The sequence below is a fragment of the Nyctereutes procyonoides genome, unplaced genomic scaffold (genome assembly GCF_905146905.1).
Source record: "Nyctereutes procyonoides isolate TBG_1078 unplaced genomic scaffold, NYPRO_anot_genome, whole genome shotgun sequence".
In the NCBI taxonomy this organism is placed as follows: Eukaryota; Metazoa; Chordata; class Mammalia; order Carnivora; family Canidae; genus Nyctereutes; species Nyctereutes procyonoides.
In genome coordinates, this window is record NW_026575146.1 from 6,473,829 (window position 1) to 6,491,632 (window position 17,804).

Sequence of the window (17,804 nt, forward strand, 5' to 3'; positions counted from 1 at the left end):
AAGACGCACCACTCTTTCCACTCTGTTTCTTATTTGGGGTTAAATTACATATACTCAGAACCTGAGGTTTATAGCCCTTTCACCAAAAGATCTCTCCCCAGCTCAGGTCAGGGGGGAAGAGAGAGGGGGCACCTTCATCTTATAGAAGGATAAACAGGTGCAGACCTAGGTAGGAGCCCAAAGCCGGCATCAGTCAAAGTCAACTCAGGAGCTCAGAAGCAGGATTGACCCCCCAGTCCAGGAGCACATCCTCTACTAGCAACCCACTGACAGGGGGCTGATAAATCTCCCCTTGCAGACCTGAGATCTCGTCACTGAAGATTTGTGACTCCAGAATAAGCCAGATTCTGCTGAGGTTTCTAAGAGTTTAAAAATGTAAATGACAACTCAAACAAAAAGCCCTGCGTGCCCTAAAATAAGGGCACATTTAAATGAAACCCTTGTCCAGGGCAGCAAGAGGATGTGAAATTATCAGGTGGTTTCCCCCCCCAAGCTGAAGTCTTTCAACTCACACTTTTCCTAAACTTGTCTACAGAATGTACAACCCAGCAGGCACTTGAAAGTTTGCCAGACAAGCAAAGCTGGTGGTATTTGGCATGTGAGAATCGGGGCTCCCCCCAACACCGTGATGCAGCTCTTAACACATCTTCCATGAAAGTCACCCTCTTGTTCAAGCCCGCTGGACACTGCCCTTAGGGACAAGTGCAAAGTACCTGAGTGCTGAGCTCAAACCTCCTGTCTCACGTACATCCACATGTGCGTGCTTGCATGAACACACCACACCCTGCGAAGTCAGGGACTGTGCTTGGAATCAGTGTATATGCTGCTGGTCCACCAGAGCCACCTTTCAATGCACATGTGATGGCCTCAGCAGGCTGACAGCAGCAGGAGAGGCATCCTGGGCATTGATCCTACAGAGACCACTTGGCCCCTGGTTGGGGAGTGGGGGTCGCGGCACGTCCTGTCTGCAACAGGCAAGTCGTGGCTCATCCTGCTTGGGAAGGCTCTGGTCCACACTGGCAGCCTCTGGCTCCAGAATAAAAATTCATGGGGTCAGTCTCCTACCCTGGACAGTTTCGAAGGCTGGACTGGGGAAAGCTAAAGATGCATGGTGCTGGAGCAAGTGCAGGGCTGTGGAAAGAGCTCTGAAAGCAGAGCTGGCACTTTCTGCTCTGTGACCTTGGGCAACTTACCTACTCTCTCTGAACCTCTGCAGAAGAAGAGAAATTCTTTTATAAGAAAAGTGCATTGATTCATTTCAGGCATGCATAAAATAATCACCTTGAATCCTAGAATGTCACAGATGAAAAAGCCATGTAAGATTATTATTGTTATTATTTAGCCCAACCTCTTCACTGTATAAACAGGGCTCAAAAATATCAGGTGGGGACATCTGGATGGCTCAGTGGTTGAGCATCTGCCTTTAGCTCAGGTCATGATCCCAGAGTCCTGGGATTGAGTCCTGCATCGGGCTCCCCACAGGGAGCCTGCTTCTCCCTCTGCCTATGTCTCTGCCTCTCTCTCTGTGTCTCTCATGAATTAAATTTATAAATAAATAAATAAATAAATCAGTCAGTCAGTCAGGTGACTCACTCAGGTCACACAGCTGAAAGGCTAGGTCTGTACAGTCCAATATATAGGCACTCACCACAGATGGCTATTTACATTTACATTTAAATTAATTCAAAGAAATAAAATTTAAAATTCAGCTCCTTGGTCACAATAGCCACATTCCAAGTGCTTAGCAACCCCATGTGTCAAGTGACCATCGTAATGGACAGTGCGGGTATAGAACTTTCCATCCTTAACGGGAGCTTTATTGGGCAGCTCTCGGCTAGAGGTCAGGTTTCAGATCTTTAGACTCCTAAAGGCTCCTTGAGGCAGGAAGGACATGTGTTCCAATCTGACTTTTTGGTTCTTCCCCACTTCCAGGATATAACATCAATGCACAGAAATCAGTTGCATTTCTATACACTAACAATGAGATAGAAGAGAGATAAATTAAGGAATTGATTCCATTTACAATTGCACCCAAAACCATAAGATACCTAGGAATAAACCTAACCAAAGAGGCAAAGTTTCTATACTTAGAAAACTATAGAACACTCATGAAAGAAATTGAGGAAGACACAAAGAAATGGAAAAATGTTCCATGCTCATGGATTAGAAGAACAAATATTGTTAAAATGTCTATGCTACCTAGAGCAAGATATCCATTCATTGCAATCTCTATCAAAATACCATCAACTTATTTCATAAAGTTGGAACAAATAATCCTAAAATTTGTATGGAACCAGAAAAGACCCCAAATAGCCAAAGGAATGTTGAAAAAGAAAATGAAAACTGGTGGCATCACAATTCTGGACTCCAAGCTCTATTATAAAGCTGTAATTTTCAAGACAGTACTGGCACAGAGGCAGACACATAACAATGGAACAGAGTAGAGAACCCAGAAATGGACCCTCAACTCTGTGGTCAACTAATCTTCAACAAAGCAGGAAAGAAGATATAATGGAAAAAGTCTCTTCAACAATCAGTGTTGAGAAAATTAGCCACATGCAGAAGAATGAAACTGGACCATACCTTCACACCACACACAAAAACAGATTCATAATGGATGAAAGACTCAAATGTTAAATAGAAATCCATCAAAACCCTAGAGGAGAACGCAGGAAGCAACTTTTGTGACCTCAGCCGCAGTAACTTCTTACTAGATATGTTTCCAAAGGCAAGAAATGAACTATTAAGACTCCATCAGATAAAAAGCTTTTGCACAGCAAAGGAAACAGTCGACAAAACCAAAGACAATGGACAGAACGGGAGTAGGTGTTTGCTAATGACATATCAGATAAAGGGCAAGTATACAAAATCTAGGAAAACAGTGTGGAGGTTCCTCAAAAAGTTGAAAATAGAGCTACCCTATGACCCAGCAATTGCACTACTAAGTATTTACCCCAAAGATACAAATGTAGTGATCTGAAGGGGCACCTGCACCCCAATGTTTATAGCAGCCATGTCCACAATAGCCAAACTGTGGAAAGAGCCCAGATGTTCATCGACAGATGAATGGATAGAGAAGATGTGAGATATATACATATATATATGTACACACACACAATGGAATATTACTCAGCCATCAAAAAAATGAAGTCTTGCCATTTGCAAAGACATGGATGGAACTAGAGGGTATTATGCTCAGCGAAATAAGTCAATCAGAGAAAGACAATTATCATATGATCTCAATCATATGTGGAATTTAAGAAACAAAACAGAGGATCATAGGGGAAGGGAGGAAAAAATAAAACAAGAGGAAATCAGAGAGGGGGACAAACTGTAAGAGACTCTTAATCATAGGAAACAAACAGGGCTGCTGGAGGGGGAGTGGAGGGGATGGGAGTAAGGAGGGCACGTGGTGTGATGAGCACTGGGTGTTATATAAGACTCATGAATCACTGAGCTCTACCTCTGAAACCAATAATACATTATACACTAATTAATTGAATTTGAACAAAAAAAAATAATGCAATTTAAAAAAGGGGGGGGAGTCCTTTCTCACTTCTCCCAAGGCCAGACAGCATATGAAGCAGTATCCTCTTGAAAAACAGAGAATGGCAAAGTCCGTGATAATACAAAACCTCAGGAAAGGAAAATTTTCTGAAACCACATTTCTGAGGTTAACTGAGTTTCGAGGTCAACAGACAATAGAGCATGCCCACACTTTCCTGTAGCATCTGTCATCGTCTGTCAAGCCCACAGCCATTCTTTGGATCTGGAATCACAGAGCTGGGACAATCTTAGAGCTGGAAAGGTTTTCAATTTAAGCAATACCCTTTTATCTTTAAAGCCTCATTTATATGGATGAAGGAGAGGCCCTGATCACACAGAGGATCCTCCCTCACAATCCCCAGAGTTTCCAGGACACTGAGAACCATAAAAGTTCTTAAAAATCCTTTCAACTCCCCCTGATATCTCAAATCAAGCAGGATTTCATAGGCTGGCCTGTCTGGCGCCTACCTGGGATCATGCGTGTGGACGTTACAGCGATGCCAGGACCAGCCCAGGGTGACCCGGCAGGCTAAAACTCAAACACTCTCGGGACACACCAAGCAAGGCACAAAGGGACTAGGACTGGGCCATGCTGGAAGAACTATTTCAAAGCTCTGTCCTATAGTGCTAAGTCCAAAGCGAGCCCAAATCCCCCAGGGAAAGCCACTGGACCTGTCAGCCAAAGGACGGGCACCGTCTTGACACATTCAGCACTGCAGGTGACACCACTTTTCCCAATTCCCATCAGTGGCTCAGCTTTTGAAAGGGGAAGTCGTCTATTTCCAGCTATGAGTGACCAGTTTCCTATGGATCTGCCCTCTGCCCGCCTGTAACCAAGGCAAGTAGTACAAAACTACACCTGCTTGAAGACAGCCTCCCCGCTGCCCGGCGTGGCGTGTGGCTGGGGCTGGGACAGCGTCCCTAAGCTGACTTCAGCCACACCGGGAACGACAACGGGGCAGGGCATCAGGCGCTCGTTGCTGACACACACAGAGATGCCAATACGCAAATACTGACAACGCGTGTCTGCAGTTCAGAGGCCACAAGCACACGTCCCCAGCCGGCTAGGGAACCACACCTCCACCAGCCACCCCCAGAGCAGCAGCCCCCAGAAGAGGGCTTCTTCCCGTTCAGGCAGTTTCCCATCTGATCCTCGTTACCTCGAGAGAAGTAGCAGAGCTCTCTACTAACCTGTAGATACTTGAGATGCTACAGCTGGTTAGAGAGACTCTAGAAGCCACCATCTGCCAAGGCCCAGCGCTAGGCTCCTCCCCAGTTACCTACTGCCTTCCTCAGAAGAGAGCCTCCCTCTGGGCTCCCGTGATAGCACCTCCCACCCGCTGAACGCTAACTCTTCGTCAGGCACCGTCCTAGGCATTTTGTGCAGCTCCATTGCTTACAGCTACCTTCTAGGGAGGTTTTATATCAACATTACAGATGGAAAAAGTGAGGCTCAGAGAGGTTAAGTGACTTAAGGCCACACAGCTACCAAGGGGATGGAACAGAGATTCAAAGGCCCATCCATTAGCCCCCAAACTCTCTGGATGAAACTACTGCAAACCGGGACAGTTTCCCACCCCGAGGCTACAGGATGAAGAAAAGTACCTCATTGCCACGTTGCTGCCGTCGATCACTATGGGTCGCAAGGAACCGGCTGGGCCTCCGCAGTCGTCTTCCAGCTCTGCCGCCAGCCCACGCTGGGCAGGGTGCAGGGTGGCGCAGGAGCCCCTGGGAACGAGCAGGGGCGCAGCGCTGCCCTCCTGGGCCCCGGGGCGACTGCCGGTCTGGATCAGCTCCTGCAGCACATCATTGACCAGGGCGCCCTCACCCAGTTTGCCCAGCACCCTGACCACATCCTCCCGGCTGTAGCCCAGCTTCTGGAAGAACTCCATCTTGCTTGAGCGCTCCATGCTGTGCCAGCTGGGCCCCTGGCGAAGGTCGGGCCCCCGTTTCCTTCTGGCAGAGCCACGCCGGCATAAGCTAAAGAGAAAAAGCATCCATCAGGTGTTTTCTGAGCAGCCTGGCCTGGAGGCTGTCGGGTTACTGAGGGCGAGGGCAAATTATGCTTGCTCCCTCCCCGCCTTATCTGTCAGGAAATCATGTTGCCTGGTCCCCTTGGGGATTTTCAGTTGCTCAGTGTGGTTGGGGAGCCACAGATGCAATCGTGCTGCTTTTACTAGTGCGCTTTCCGAGGGCTTCACCCCACACATGTGCCCCTGCAGGGATCCACTGGCCAGAGGTGCCGAGGCCAGCCGAGCAGGTCACCCAGTACTTGGAACATTTGCACAAAGGCAGAGAAATGTTTCTGAGGCTCTGTCACCGACTGAATCGTGCCTCTACCCCCCAGATTCATACGTAGAAGCCCAATCTCCCAGGACCTCAGAATGTGACTGCATTTGTAGATAGGGTCTTTGTTAAAGAGTTGATTAAGTTAAAATGAGGTCATTAGGACAATCCCTGGTCCAATATGACTAGTGTCCTTATAAGAAGAGGAGATTTGGGGGGTGCCCAGGTGGCTCAGCCAGTTAAACATCCAGCTCTCAGTTCCAGTTCAGGTCATGATCTCAGGGTCCTGAGATTGAGCCCTATGTTGGAGTCCACACTCAGTGGGGAGCCTGCCTCCCCCTCTCTCTCCCTCTACCCCTCCCCCTACTTGTACACTCTTACGTGCTCTGAAATAAATCTTTAAAAAAAAGAATCATGAAATTATATTTACTGTGGAAAAAAATGAAACAATGCCCAAGTATAAAGAATAAAAAGATGTAATGTCTCTTCGTACAAACCCCAAATCCCACTTGCCTCTCCTGCTATTTGTTTGTATCCTTCTAGTGCTCTTCCTACCTCTTGACTTGTGTAGCCAACAGATACCCACATATATTGTCTTAGCGGGATTGTTTTTATATCTCTTTCTTTTTTTTTAATTTTTTTTTATGATAGTCACACAGAGAGAAAGAGAGAGGCAGAGACACAGGCAGAGGGAGAAGCAGGCTCCATGCACCGGGAGCCCGACGTGGGATTCGATCCCGGGTCTCCAGGATCGAGCCCTGGGCCAAAGGCAGGCGCCAAACCGCTGCGCCACCCAGGGATCCCGCGGGATTGTTTTTAGATAAATAGTATCAAACTGTATGATTGTTCAGCAACTTGCTTTTCTTATTAAAAATGCATTTGGGAGGGACACCTGGGTGGCTCAGCGGTTGAGCGTCTACCTTGGGCTCAGGTTGTGATTCTGGAGTCCCAGGATCGAGTCCCACGTCGGGTTCCCCACATGGAGCCTGCTTCTCTCTCTGCCTGTGTCTCTGCCTGTCTCCCTCTCTCCATGTCTCTCATGAATAAATAAATAAATCTTTTTTTAAAAATGCATTTGGGAAATTTTCCCATGCCATTTATCTGTTCCGCTGCCCGCTTCATCCCCAGCATCCAGAGCAGTGCTCGGCCCAGCTGAATCTCTATGCGGACTTGCTGAGTGAACAGTGGCGTGGAAGCAGGCGCCTGACGACGGAAGCGCAGCTTGCCTTCCACTGCTCCCTGTTACAGATCAGGCTCGAGGGACACTCGCGCACACCCAGCTCGTCGCCCGCCCTCCTCTCAGTAGGACAAGTGTCTGTCTCCCCTCCCTAGTCTCCTGCTGGCATCCTCTGCAGCACCCACATCTTCCCACCAGGCTCTCAGCGGGGCCCCCGTTCTCTGCAGGGCCAGCCCCCCCCCCCCGAGGCTGGAACCCCAACTGAACCAACCATGACTGGCTCTGGCAGGAGAAGGGATTTCACAGCCAGTCTCCCGGACAGAGCGGCCCTGCTGCTGTCTCCCCTTGTCGCCCCCACTCCACCTCGGCTCAGTGACTGCCCCCCAAGCCCACCAGTGACCTCCTCAAACCCAACAGCAGCGTCACACGCCTTGCCTCATACAACCTCTCTGCTGCTTTGCACACTGGGGACCACACCCTCACTTGTCATATTTTAAATTAAAAAGTTTTGGACTACTTCCTCTTGGAACTTTCCTCCCCGGGGTTATACAGCTTGGCCTGAGTCTTCTAGGTCTTTCCAGCTCTTTCCTTAGTCTCTGCTCATGTACTGGGGAAGGGGTCCACCCAGACCACCTGCTCTGCCCCTCATGCCCTCCCGCTGCCCCCACACCAGGGAGCCTACAGACTGCGCTTCCAGCCCAGACCTCGCTGAGCACCAGGCCCCCGCGGTTATAAATCTGTGCGGTAAATGGCCTGCGGCTGTTTGAATGAAGTGCTGTGGGGACTTGGAATGCTGCCATCGGCCAAATATTAGACGACATGTCGTGTGATATCGCGACAGCGCCAAGGCAGGAGCCTGTATGCAAACCCAACTGTCTTCTGTTAAAACCACACATTAGAGATTTGCAAAATATAAATCAGTGCCAGTCTTCTTACAAATTTTCTGGTTTGGGACAATAAAGTTATTGTTCGGAAAAATACATCATTTGTATTAACGTAATAATAATGTTTATTATTGTTTAAGGTAAAGGAATATTTTTTCACCTCTTAATTTTAGTTTCTAATAAGGTACATTGTGGGCAGCATGGGTGGCTCAGCAGTTTAGCGCCTGCCTTTGGCCCGGGGTGTGATCCTGGAGTCCTGGGATCGAGTCCCGCGTCAGGCTCCCTGCATGGAGCCTGCTTCTCCCTCTGCCTGTGTCTCTGCCTCTCTCTCTCTGTCTCTGTGTCTCTCTCATGAATAAATAAACAAAATCTTTAAAAAAATATAAAGTACATTGCAATGGATGCACATAACCCCATATAAACGAAAGCTCTTTGGCATCCTTAATAGTTATTAAAAGTGAAAAAGAGTTCTGAAACCAAAAGTTGCTTCTTAAATCCAGAGCTTTCCAGTAGGTACTTCCAAGAAGATGGTTCCATGTAGGTGACACATAGACATGTCACCCAGGGCCCCAGGACAGACGTGCAGGGTCTTTCCCTCCTTTAACCTGGACTCTCTCACATCGAGCTGCCCACCTGCCCTACCCACACCTTCTTCATCCCATACCCAACTCCCTGCCACAGCATCCTATGGGCTGTCCTCCGCCACCGCATCTGGCCCAGCCCCCATTTACAGCCAGCAGTACATTTCTAAAACAAGTCTGAGCACGTCAATCCCTTCCTTAGGGGTATCCTCAGACCCCGTGGTGACTACAAGACACCAAAATCCTGAGCAGCCTGCTGAGCCATCACCATGGAGTGCTGACCCTGATCTACCTCCCCTCCCACCATTGGCCTACCTGGCCCTTTCTTTTGAGCCTTGCTGAATCTCTCCCTGCTCCCAAGCATTCCAGAAGGTTCTCATCACTATGCTTCTGCTTACCTTTCCTCTACACCTGGAATGCTCTTTTTGGTTTGGCAAACTTCAAGATCCAGCTCAAATGCCACTCAGACTGGTCAACCCTGAGCCCACAAACAGAAGGAGTGGCGTGGTCCTCTATCTACCAGGCACTGCTCACAGCTCTGTTAGAACACGCTGATCTGTCCTTTATCTGTATCTCAAGAAACTGTGGGCTGCGTTCCTACCTATTTGCCCCAGCATCACCAGCACCTGGCACAGTGCTAGTATATTGGGAAGTTCAATATAGTTTACTTCACCTGATGTCCAAAGCTGAAAATAATCTTCCCTCCTCACGTATTTTTTTCTTGGCTTCCCATTTCATTGAACGGCGTCCCCCAGATCCCAAGAGAAAAAATCTCAAGATCACCTCTCACTCTTCCCTTTCCCTCCCTTCTACATCCAACTGGACAATTTCCCATACTACTTCCTGGACATTTCCCATAAGCACCCCCTCTCCTTTACACTCATAGTTCATTCATTCATGTAATAAACACTTCCTGATCACCTACTAGGCACCAGGCACTGTGCGGGGACCCAGTTCCATAAAAACTAATATATAGTCCAATTTCAACCTATTCACAACCAATCTGTGGGGAGGTGAGGGATCCTCACCGACTCCCACCCACCACAACACTAATCTAGCTAGTCCATGGACAAAGATTTCTGTCCTTCCATCCTGTACAGAGTAAATGTCACAACTCTTGAGCATGAGAGTCAAAGCCCTCTCCACCAGGCCTGGCCCACTCTCCAGTCCCCTTGGCCATGTTCTTCTAATCCAGCTTCACCTCCTGCTCCTTGACCAGTGACCAGTCCTTCTTCTCAAGACGGTGGCTCTCTCAGTCTGGGGTCCAGCTTTGGTCCAGTCTCCATGGAGGAAGAGGACATTCACCCAGCCCAGCAGGCCAGCCTCACACCAGGGGTTGCTCACTGTTCCTGAAAGACCCATGTGCTCTCGGGAGACCTGCAGACCTTCATTCAGGCTCTTCCTTCCTCTGCCTGGAGGCCTGCCCCTTCCTGCCCCAGGCCTGAACCCACTGTCACCCTGTCCTTCCCAGTCCTGCTGGTCTAGATACACCCCCACCTCCACCCCTCCCTGCTTGTGCATGCACAATAAGATGGCACTTATTTTGATTTGAAAGACAGAGGAGAAGGGAAGAGAGAGGAGGCATGGGAGAAAGAAAGAAAGAGGAAACGAAAGTGAGAGAGAAGGAAAAAGCAGAAAGGTTGGGACAGGCAGCATGAACACAGCAGTTTGTGTTCACAGAGCTCTTCAGTGTTTCAAGATCCCCTTGGTGTAGAGACTCTTCCCTGGTGGGTAGACAGTAGATCACAGTCTTCCCTTTTCACAGGTGAAGAAACTGAGGCTCAGAATGGCACAGGGCCAAGGTTACACAGTTAGCAGTGGCAGAGTGGCAAAGTAATGTGCTGCTTTGAGTTGTGTTCAAGATGGAGGTAACATCTTATTATTGCGGAAAAGAAAAAAACCAAAATACAGCTGGGCTAGGTGACTTCTCTTTAGTCACAAAGTAACAGCTGCAAGGAGAGTCCATGCTGATTTTATAACTTTGTGGTCCAGTATGATAGCATCAAAAACATTTTCAAAATGAAAAGACGTGGGGCTTTTTACCTGGGACGGGGCAATGAGAGTGGCCACATGAGGCCTTGTCCTCGGCAGCTCTCCACACAAGTTCCAAAAGAGCTCCTTTTCTTTTCTTTTCTTTTTCCTTTTTTTTTAAGATTTTTTTTAAAGTAATCAATATGGGGCTCGAACTCACAACCCCCAGATCAAGAGTAGCAACACTCCACCAACTGAGCCAGCCAGGTGCCCCCCAAAGAGCTCCTTTTTCTGAGGAGACTTTTGAAAGGTTATGCGTGGGACAGGAGAGCTGTTTTTACACAAAATCAACTGAAAGAATCCACCTACTTCACAGGCTTTCTTTTGCCCCTTGAGACTTTAAAATCAACTTCATTTCCTTTTAAAACTTCTAAATCAGAAACCTGAGGTGGGGGAGGCGGGGTCTGCCCTCCTCAGGCCACACAATCCGCCCCTTGAGATGCCCGGTCTTTGAGCTGCAGCATCGCCAGCAGCATCTTACCCCTTTCTATTTTTAAGTCCTGAAAGTTTGAACAATTTCATTTCAGGTTTCTTCCTCAAGCTTGACTGGAAGTCACCCACGGCACAGATGATTAGTGACACTTTGAAAATCTTCAGCCTCCTTGGCAGCTCTGACAGTGGCCGGCCTCGCCCGCACCTCCACAGGGAGCTAGAAGTGCTCCCTTCCATAGTATCCTTGGAGAGCCCAACCTCTGTGGGGGACTTTGTAAAAGGGCTACCTCATCTCTCCTGTCGCAAGTAAGAAAACTAAAGAAAACAGGTTTTGCCAACTTACCCGGGGTCCCGCAGCTAATGAATGGGAGGGACCAGTCTCCCAAGGGTGGTGATGCCTGCCACCGCCGGGCCCAGAGGGTGCTGCCCGGGGCTGCTCAGGGGGCCACAGGGCAAGGCGAGCGCAAGCATGGGCCCCAGGACGCCTGCATTCACCACATTGCCCCAGACCCTCGAATCCGTGCCTGTTCACCTCCACCAGCCCCAGAGCCATCCACCACATTGGGAGAGCCAGCAGTCATCGCCATGATGAGGAGAAAGTTCTCGTTAACATGGTCTGTGCAGTTTTCTCGCTCAGCTCAGATCAGTGGAGTTTGTCAGATTTTGGGGAAGTCACAGATAGGCAAAGACTTCAACCCACGAAATTTGTGTTTTTGGCCTCGCGTTTTTGGGGGATTTTTAAAGGGCATTATCATTTTTTTAAAATTGTGGTAATTTATCCACAACATAAAATTGCCCAGAGTCACGATCTTTACGAGTGCAGTTCAGTGGCATGAAGCAACCATCACCACCATCCATTTCCAGAACTTTTTCATCCTGTAAGACCGAAACCCTGTTCCCATGAGACACTGACACCCCGCCCTCTCTCCCCCCACTGTTCCCAGTAACCACACCGCTACTTTCCGCCTCTATGAGTTTGACGACTCTAGGTACCTTCTCGAAGGGTTATCATCCAGTATTTGTCCTTTCCTGACTGGCTTATTTCACTCAGCGTAATGTTTTCAAGGCTCACTCTGTTGCAAGCCTACATCAGAATTTTCTTCCTTTTTAAGGCTGAATAACTTTCCATTCTGTCTATAGACCACCTTTGGTTTATCGGTTCACCTGCTTTTGGACACTCGGGGTGCTGCCTCCTTTTGGCCACTGTCAATAGCGCTGCTGTGAGCATGGGTGGCCTGGCCTTTTGTTTTCTCCTTGAACGAGCGTCCTGCTCTTCTGTGCTGCTGTAGGTTACTTTAGATACACACACAAGTGTGTACACAGAAGCCCTGATTCATGCCCCAGGGCAGCTCTGAAACAAGTTTTTTAAAAACCACCCTCCACTATCTTCTACACCCAACCTATTCATGTGTCAAGTATTGGGGCTCCTGGGTTGGCTTCACCGGGCCTTGGAGAGGACTTCCTAATCCTGGAGGCATGGCTGAGGTTTCTAACGGCCACAGGAGATTACTCAAAATTGCCTGCAATTAAGATTTATTTGTCCTCGTGGGCCTTCTCAAAGCCCATAGAGCCGTCCTTTAGGAGAGACAGGGCTTGGGATCCAGTCCCACATCGGGCTCCCTGCATGGAGCCTGCTTCTCCCTCTGCCTGTGTCTCTGCCTCTCTCTCTCTCTCTCTCTCATGAATAAATAAATAAAATCTTTAAAAAAAAAAAAAAAGGAGAGACAGGGCTTGGGGCCACTGCCAAATATTCCTGATCTGCCAGGAAACTAGACACCTCCAAATCAGTATCTAGTCTACAAGATGCCTTTAAGAGTCTGGAGACAGGCTGAAAATGTTCCTGAGCATTCTAGACCTTCTGATTTCATAAAATTAAAATATCTCCAAAGATCACAGCAGGAGTTTTTACTTAAACCAAAGAGCTCCTCCAATTAATCCTTCTCCCAAGAAAGCCCTCATGAAATTAAACACAATTGTGCTAACATGAGCAAGGATTTCACCTAATTTTTTTTATCCGCGTACTGAAAATCACATAAGGCATGGGAAATCAAATTGCTCAGAATAATGCTAATCCAAGAACTGTTCTCCTACCTACCCCCCCCCCACATACTGCCTCCCCGTCCCATTATGTTCTGTCTCTCTCCTCCAGCCCTGGACCCAAGTCTTCAGGGGGCCTACGGGGGTCTTATGGATTGATGGCCAGGGGCAGGCACTTACCAGCAGGGCGTGTCCCTCCGGCCTCCGCAGTGGACACCAGGGCTCCTCCCCTCAGCGCCCCCAGCTCCCCTCGGCTGTCACACCGTTGCTCTGCTCCCAGTCAGCCAGGTGTCACCCAAGCTGGGGGAGCCACGCAGACATTAGGAGGGACTTCATGCCAAAGCTCTCCTTCTGGACGCCAGAGTCACGCTCAGCTGCCAAGGGAGTTTTGCTTTGAGTTTTTTTTTTTTTTTTTTTTTTTTTAAATAAAGGAAAAGAAGAAAGCAATCAAATGAGGGAGGTAGACTTGAAGCCTTCGCCCCAGCATGAGTCACCAAATCAAAGTTTAACAACCGCATGCAAAACAAACCCTCTGAGGGCATGGGCAGGCTGCACAGGAAAGCCAGGAAAGACTCAGAGAACAAAGGCGTTCAGAGTTTCCGTTCCAAGTTTCCACTCAGGCCTTTGGCCGAGGAGAGCACCTGATCCGAGGTGCTCCCGAGGGGGGTCGGTGCTTCTGACTTTACGAACAAAACTAAAGCATGCAAGAGCAAAACACGGGAGGGAGAGAAGGAAAGCCTACTAGCTAAGGGTGCCCAGGCGCATGGGCATGGAGGAGGACCCTGGCCCTTCTGTCAGAGTCCCAAACTAGTCACAGGAACCTTCGGGCTAGGGCCACTGGCCTCTGTAACAGGACGCTGAGCTGTCCTCACTGCAGCCCTGCATGGGGTGGGCGGCTGCTTCTGCCTCCGTGCCAGGGGGAGCCTGACTGCAGGCCCACCTACCAGGGCATCTGCAGCCTGCAGGGCACGGGCACCCCAGCCCGGACTCAGCATCTGTTTCCTGCGTCAGGGGATGCCTGATGGGGTCACGCTGGAGTCAGAGTGAGAGCAGAGAACAAAAACCACAAGCTGCCCACCAACCAGCAATGACAGTTCTCTAAAGTGACTTGCCCAAGGACACACAGTGGAGCCAGTTACTGGTCAAGCTGGGTCTAGAATCTGAGAGTTCAGGTGTGCCATGAATTGGCTGGTATGTGCTGCTTTTCTTAATTTTTCCCCCATCTGTCTCCTACAGAAAATGTGAGACAGTCTAGAATATTAAGCCACAGAGGGAATGGGATCATCGCAATGAAAGCACGATCAGAAATGATGAGGGGTGCCTGGGTGGCTCAGTCAGTTAAGCGTCTGCGTTCAGCTCAGGTCATGATCTTGGGGTCCTGGGATGGAGCCCCAAATCAGGTTCCCTGTTCAGCAGGAGTCGGCTTCTCCCTCTGCCCCTCCTCCCAACCCCCGCATGTGCTCACTCTTTCTCTCAGATAAATAAATAAAATCTTCAAAGAAAGAAAGAAATGATTAGAACAGGGGGGCTCTGTTCAGTCAGTGAAGCATCTGCCTTCGGCTCAGGTCATGATCCCAGAGTCTGGGATCGAGCCCTACCTTGGGCTCCCTGCTCAGTGGAGAGTCTGCTTCCTCTTCCCCCCCGCTCATGCTCTCTCCAAGGGTCTCTCTCTCTCTCAAACAAGCAAATGAGTAAAATAAATCTTTTTAAAAAATGATTAGAACAAAAAAGAACATGGTATTAGAATCTAGATTTAAAAAGTCACTTCAGGGCAGCCCGGGTGGCTCAGCAGTTTAGCGCCACCTTCAGCCCAGGGCGCGATCCTGGAGATCGGGGATCGAATCCCACGTCGGGCTCCCAGTGCATGGAGCCTGCTTCTCCCTCTGCCTGTGTCTCTGCCTCTCTCTCTTTCTCTCTCTGTGACTATCATAAATAAATAAAAATTAAAAAAAAAAGAAAACCTATGGTTTGTTTAGAGCCTCTGGCTGTAGCCAGTGCCTTCCATCAGTGTCCTAGCCCCACAACAGCTCAATGGCCTCAGAATTACTATTCCTGCTTTTGAGATAGGATAATAGGGGTGATAAAGGGTAACTAAACTGCTTGAGTTCGCTCAGCAAGTGGTTGGGTCAGGACCCAGAGTTCCAAAGTTCTCTCGCTACGTAGGCACATATGTAGCCTCTCAGCAACCAGATCCCAAATATAGCATGCAGGGTTTTCCAACCAAAGGAACGGAATTTCCTTCTATTAGATTTTAGGAGAAATCTAAATCCTTATGCTAAGTAACACATCCCAGGATATTTCCAGTTCAAGTCCTTTAGAAGCTCAGAGACGGGGGGGGGGGGGGGGGGGGGGCAGCAGATGTGATTCTCTGAGGAGCACACCTTGCTGTGCACTTAACACCAGCTCAGCCCCGGGCCAGGAACCTTAAAGATCCTGATTTGTGTTCAACCCCAGGTGAGTAGCCCTTCTGCATGGGAGAGGCCCCCCAGTGCCCAGCACAGCACCAAACAGTTCTACAAGAAAGACATTTGCACCTGCCCAACTAATCAGGTAAGTACTCGGCAGGGGTCCTAGAACCCTGGGTCTGAAATCTTGGAGACATTATTTAGATGAGAAAAATTGTGACTCCTCTGTCTGTATAAGAAAAGGACCACTGTATGGGGCCAGTTACAGTGTTGATCTCGAGGAACCTCGCTGATCCCCTCATAGCTAAAACCACCGAGTTGCCCTGACACCGAGGAGCCAAAGGGATTGAGCCACGATGTAGGCTACTTATTCCCAACCGAATGAGATGTAAGGTCTGCCAGAATAGTCTGACAATCTTTGTTAGGATATCACGGACCCCAAACGAGTCTCTGCCCAGGAGGGGTGTAAGGGAGGACAGCGGGCGGCCTTCCACTCACAGCCATGAGGGGCTTGGGCCTACACTCCCTGAAGCCCTTAGAACCCTGAGGAGGGCAGGGGGGCACACCTGGAGCACTTCCCTCTTCACTGGCTCCCACGGGCCTGGAATCTGCCCCGGGGCTATTTCTGCCCACTCTGGCCCCTGTGGTGAGACAGAGAGGAAGTGGGGGGGTGGACAGGGGATGCTAAGTGTGGGTGCAGGCCCTCCCCAGGGAGGAGCACACAAAGGAACGAATGTGCAGATGTCAGCCCTGGAGGCCCCGCTCTACCTATAGCGTCAGGGACCCCGAGCGCACCCTCTTGCTGCATCCTGGCCCCTTGGGTACCACTCGGCCGCTCCCCACCGACGCTTCAGCTCTTATTTCGTGTGTCCTCGCCAGCATATGGGAGGGCGAGACACGCTGCTCTTTGCCAGTCCGATGTGTGAGAAATGGTGTATCACCTCTCACGGTCCTACCTTTCACTTCCCTGGTGGTGAGCAAAGCTGGGGTCGCTTCATGTTGATGGGCCTTGCGATTTCCTCCTTTCCCTCCACGGCCCTTACAGATTTTGCTATCCAGCCTCACATAGTCTTCATGTTAACCCTGATCTTCCGTGCGTGCTGTAAACTATCTGCGCCCAGGCTACCACTTGTCTTTGGCTTTGCTTATGGTGTTAGGCAGATGTTTTGACTTTGGGGTACTCAGAATTATTGCCCTTTCTTCATCATTTGTGCCATTTGAATGTTGTTTGAGAAATCCTTCCCAGGGCACCTGGGTGGCTCAGTGGTTGAGTGTCTGCCTTCAGCTCAGGGCATGATCCCAGGGTCCTGGGATGGAGTCCCGCATTGGACTCCTGGCAGGGAACCTGCTTCTCCCTCTGCCTATGTCTCTGCCTCTCTCTGTGTCTCTCATGAATAAATAAATAAAACCTTAAAAGAAAAAAAAAGGAAATCCTTCCTTATCCTGAAATTGTAAATGTGTTTTCTCTGACCTTGTAACATTTTTTTATGATCAGGTCTTGAATCATGCATGATCTGGAATTCATTCTGAAGAATGGTATGAAAAAGGATCTAAGCTTATTAATCATAGTTTGGTGTCATAAACTCAGACTCTGACTGTCCTGCCACTTATTAGCTGTGTAAACTAAACAAAGGGTTTAATCTCTCTGTGCCTCAGTTCCCTCCTATGGGGATGGTAATCATATCTATCTCATGGGATATGATGAGAATGAAATTAATCCATGTATGCAAAGAGCTTAGAATAGTGCCCGGCATGTCTTAATTGCTCCATAGATGGCCATTACTATTTGGACCACAAATTTTAATGAAGATAGGATTACTAGGAGTTATTAATGGCAAAGCCTAGCACCCAGGAAAAGCTGAAACATTGTCACAGAGCTACAGAGACAAGTGGAACAATGCTCTCTATCCTCAATGGGAATGGGTACACCTACAATTTACACAGAAGCAAGCAGAGAAGCAGTTGTCATTGCTGACTGGCTTAGCCAATGATCTAAGTTAAAACAATTGTGCACTTACAACGATTTTTAGCAATTTTATTAAATATTATCTAGGCATCACTCCTCTGAGTTCCACCTGAGATGTGATGTTAACGGCAGGGATGAAGGCAATAAAGACTGTTAAGGACATCCCAATGCCATTTCACACCCTGCACCAGGCAGAGAACATAAGCACCAACTGAACAAAGTTTCTGCCTCTGACTGAGGAGAGGCATGACTGTAAACGAAGAAGTATGGTCATGTGGTAAATGTTAGACTAGGGCAGGGTTTCTCAGTCTTGTGCTACTGATGTTTGGGGCTGGAAAATCCTTTGCTGTGGGGACCTACCATCTTGTGCACTGGAGGGTGTTCAGCAGCTTCTGTGGCCTCCACTCACCAACAACCAGTAGCACAGCTCATCACATTGTGACAACTACAAATGTTCCC

At 48.9% G+C, this 17,804-nt stretch overlaps 1 protein-coding gene across 1 annotated transcript in view; it reads right to left on the reverse strand.

The window, feature by feature from the left end:
- The window catches only part of ZC3H12D (zinc finger CCCH-type containing 12D), a 28,298-nt gene extending 14,931 nt beyond the window's left edge, over positions 1-13,367 (reverse strand). The window contains 2 exon segments of the mRNA XM_055309644.1: positions 5,152-5,526; positions 13,155-13,367. Coding sequence (XP_055165619.1) covers positions 5,152-5,456 — 305 coding nt within the window. The 5' untranslated portion in view covers positions 5,457-5,526; positions 13,155-13,367.
- Positions 13,368-17,804: the final 4,437 nt, after the last annotated feature.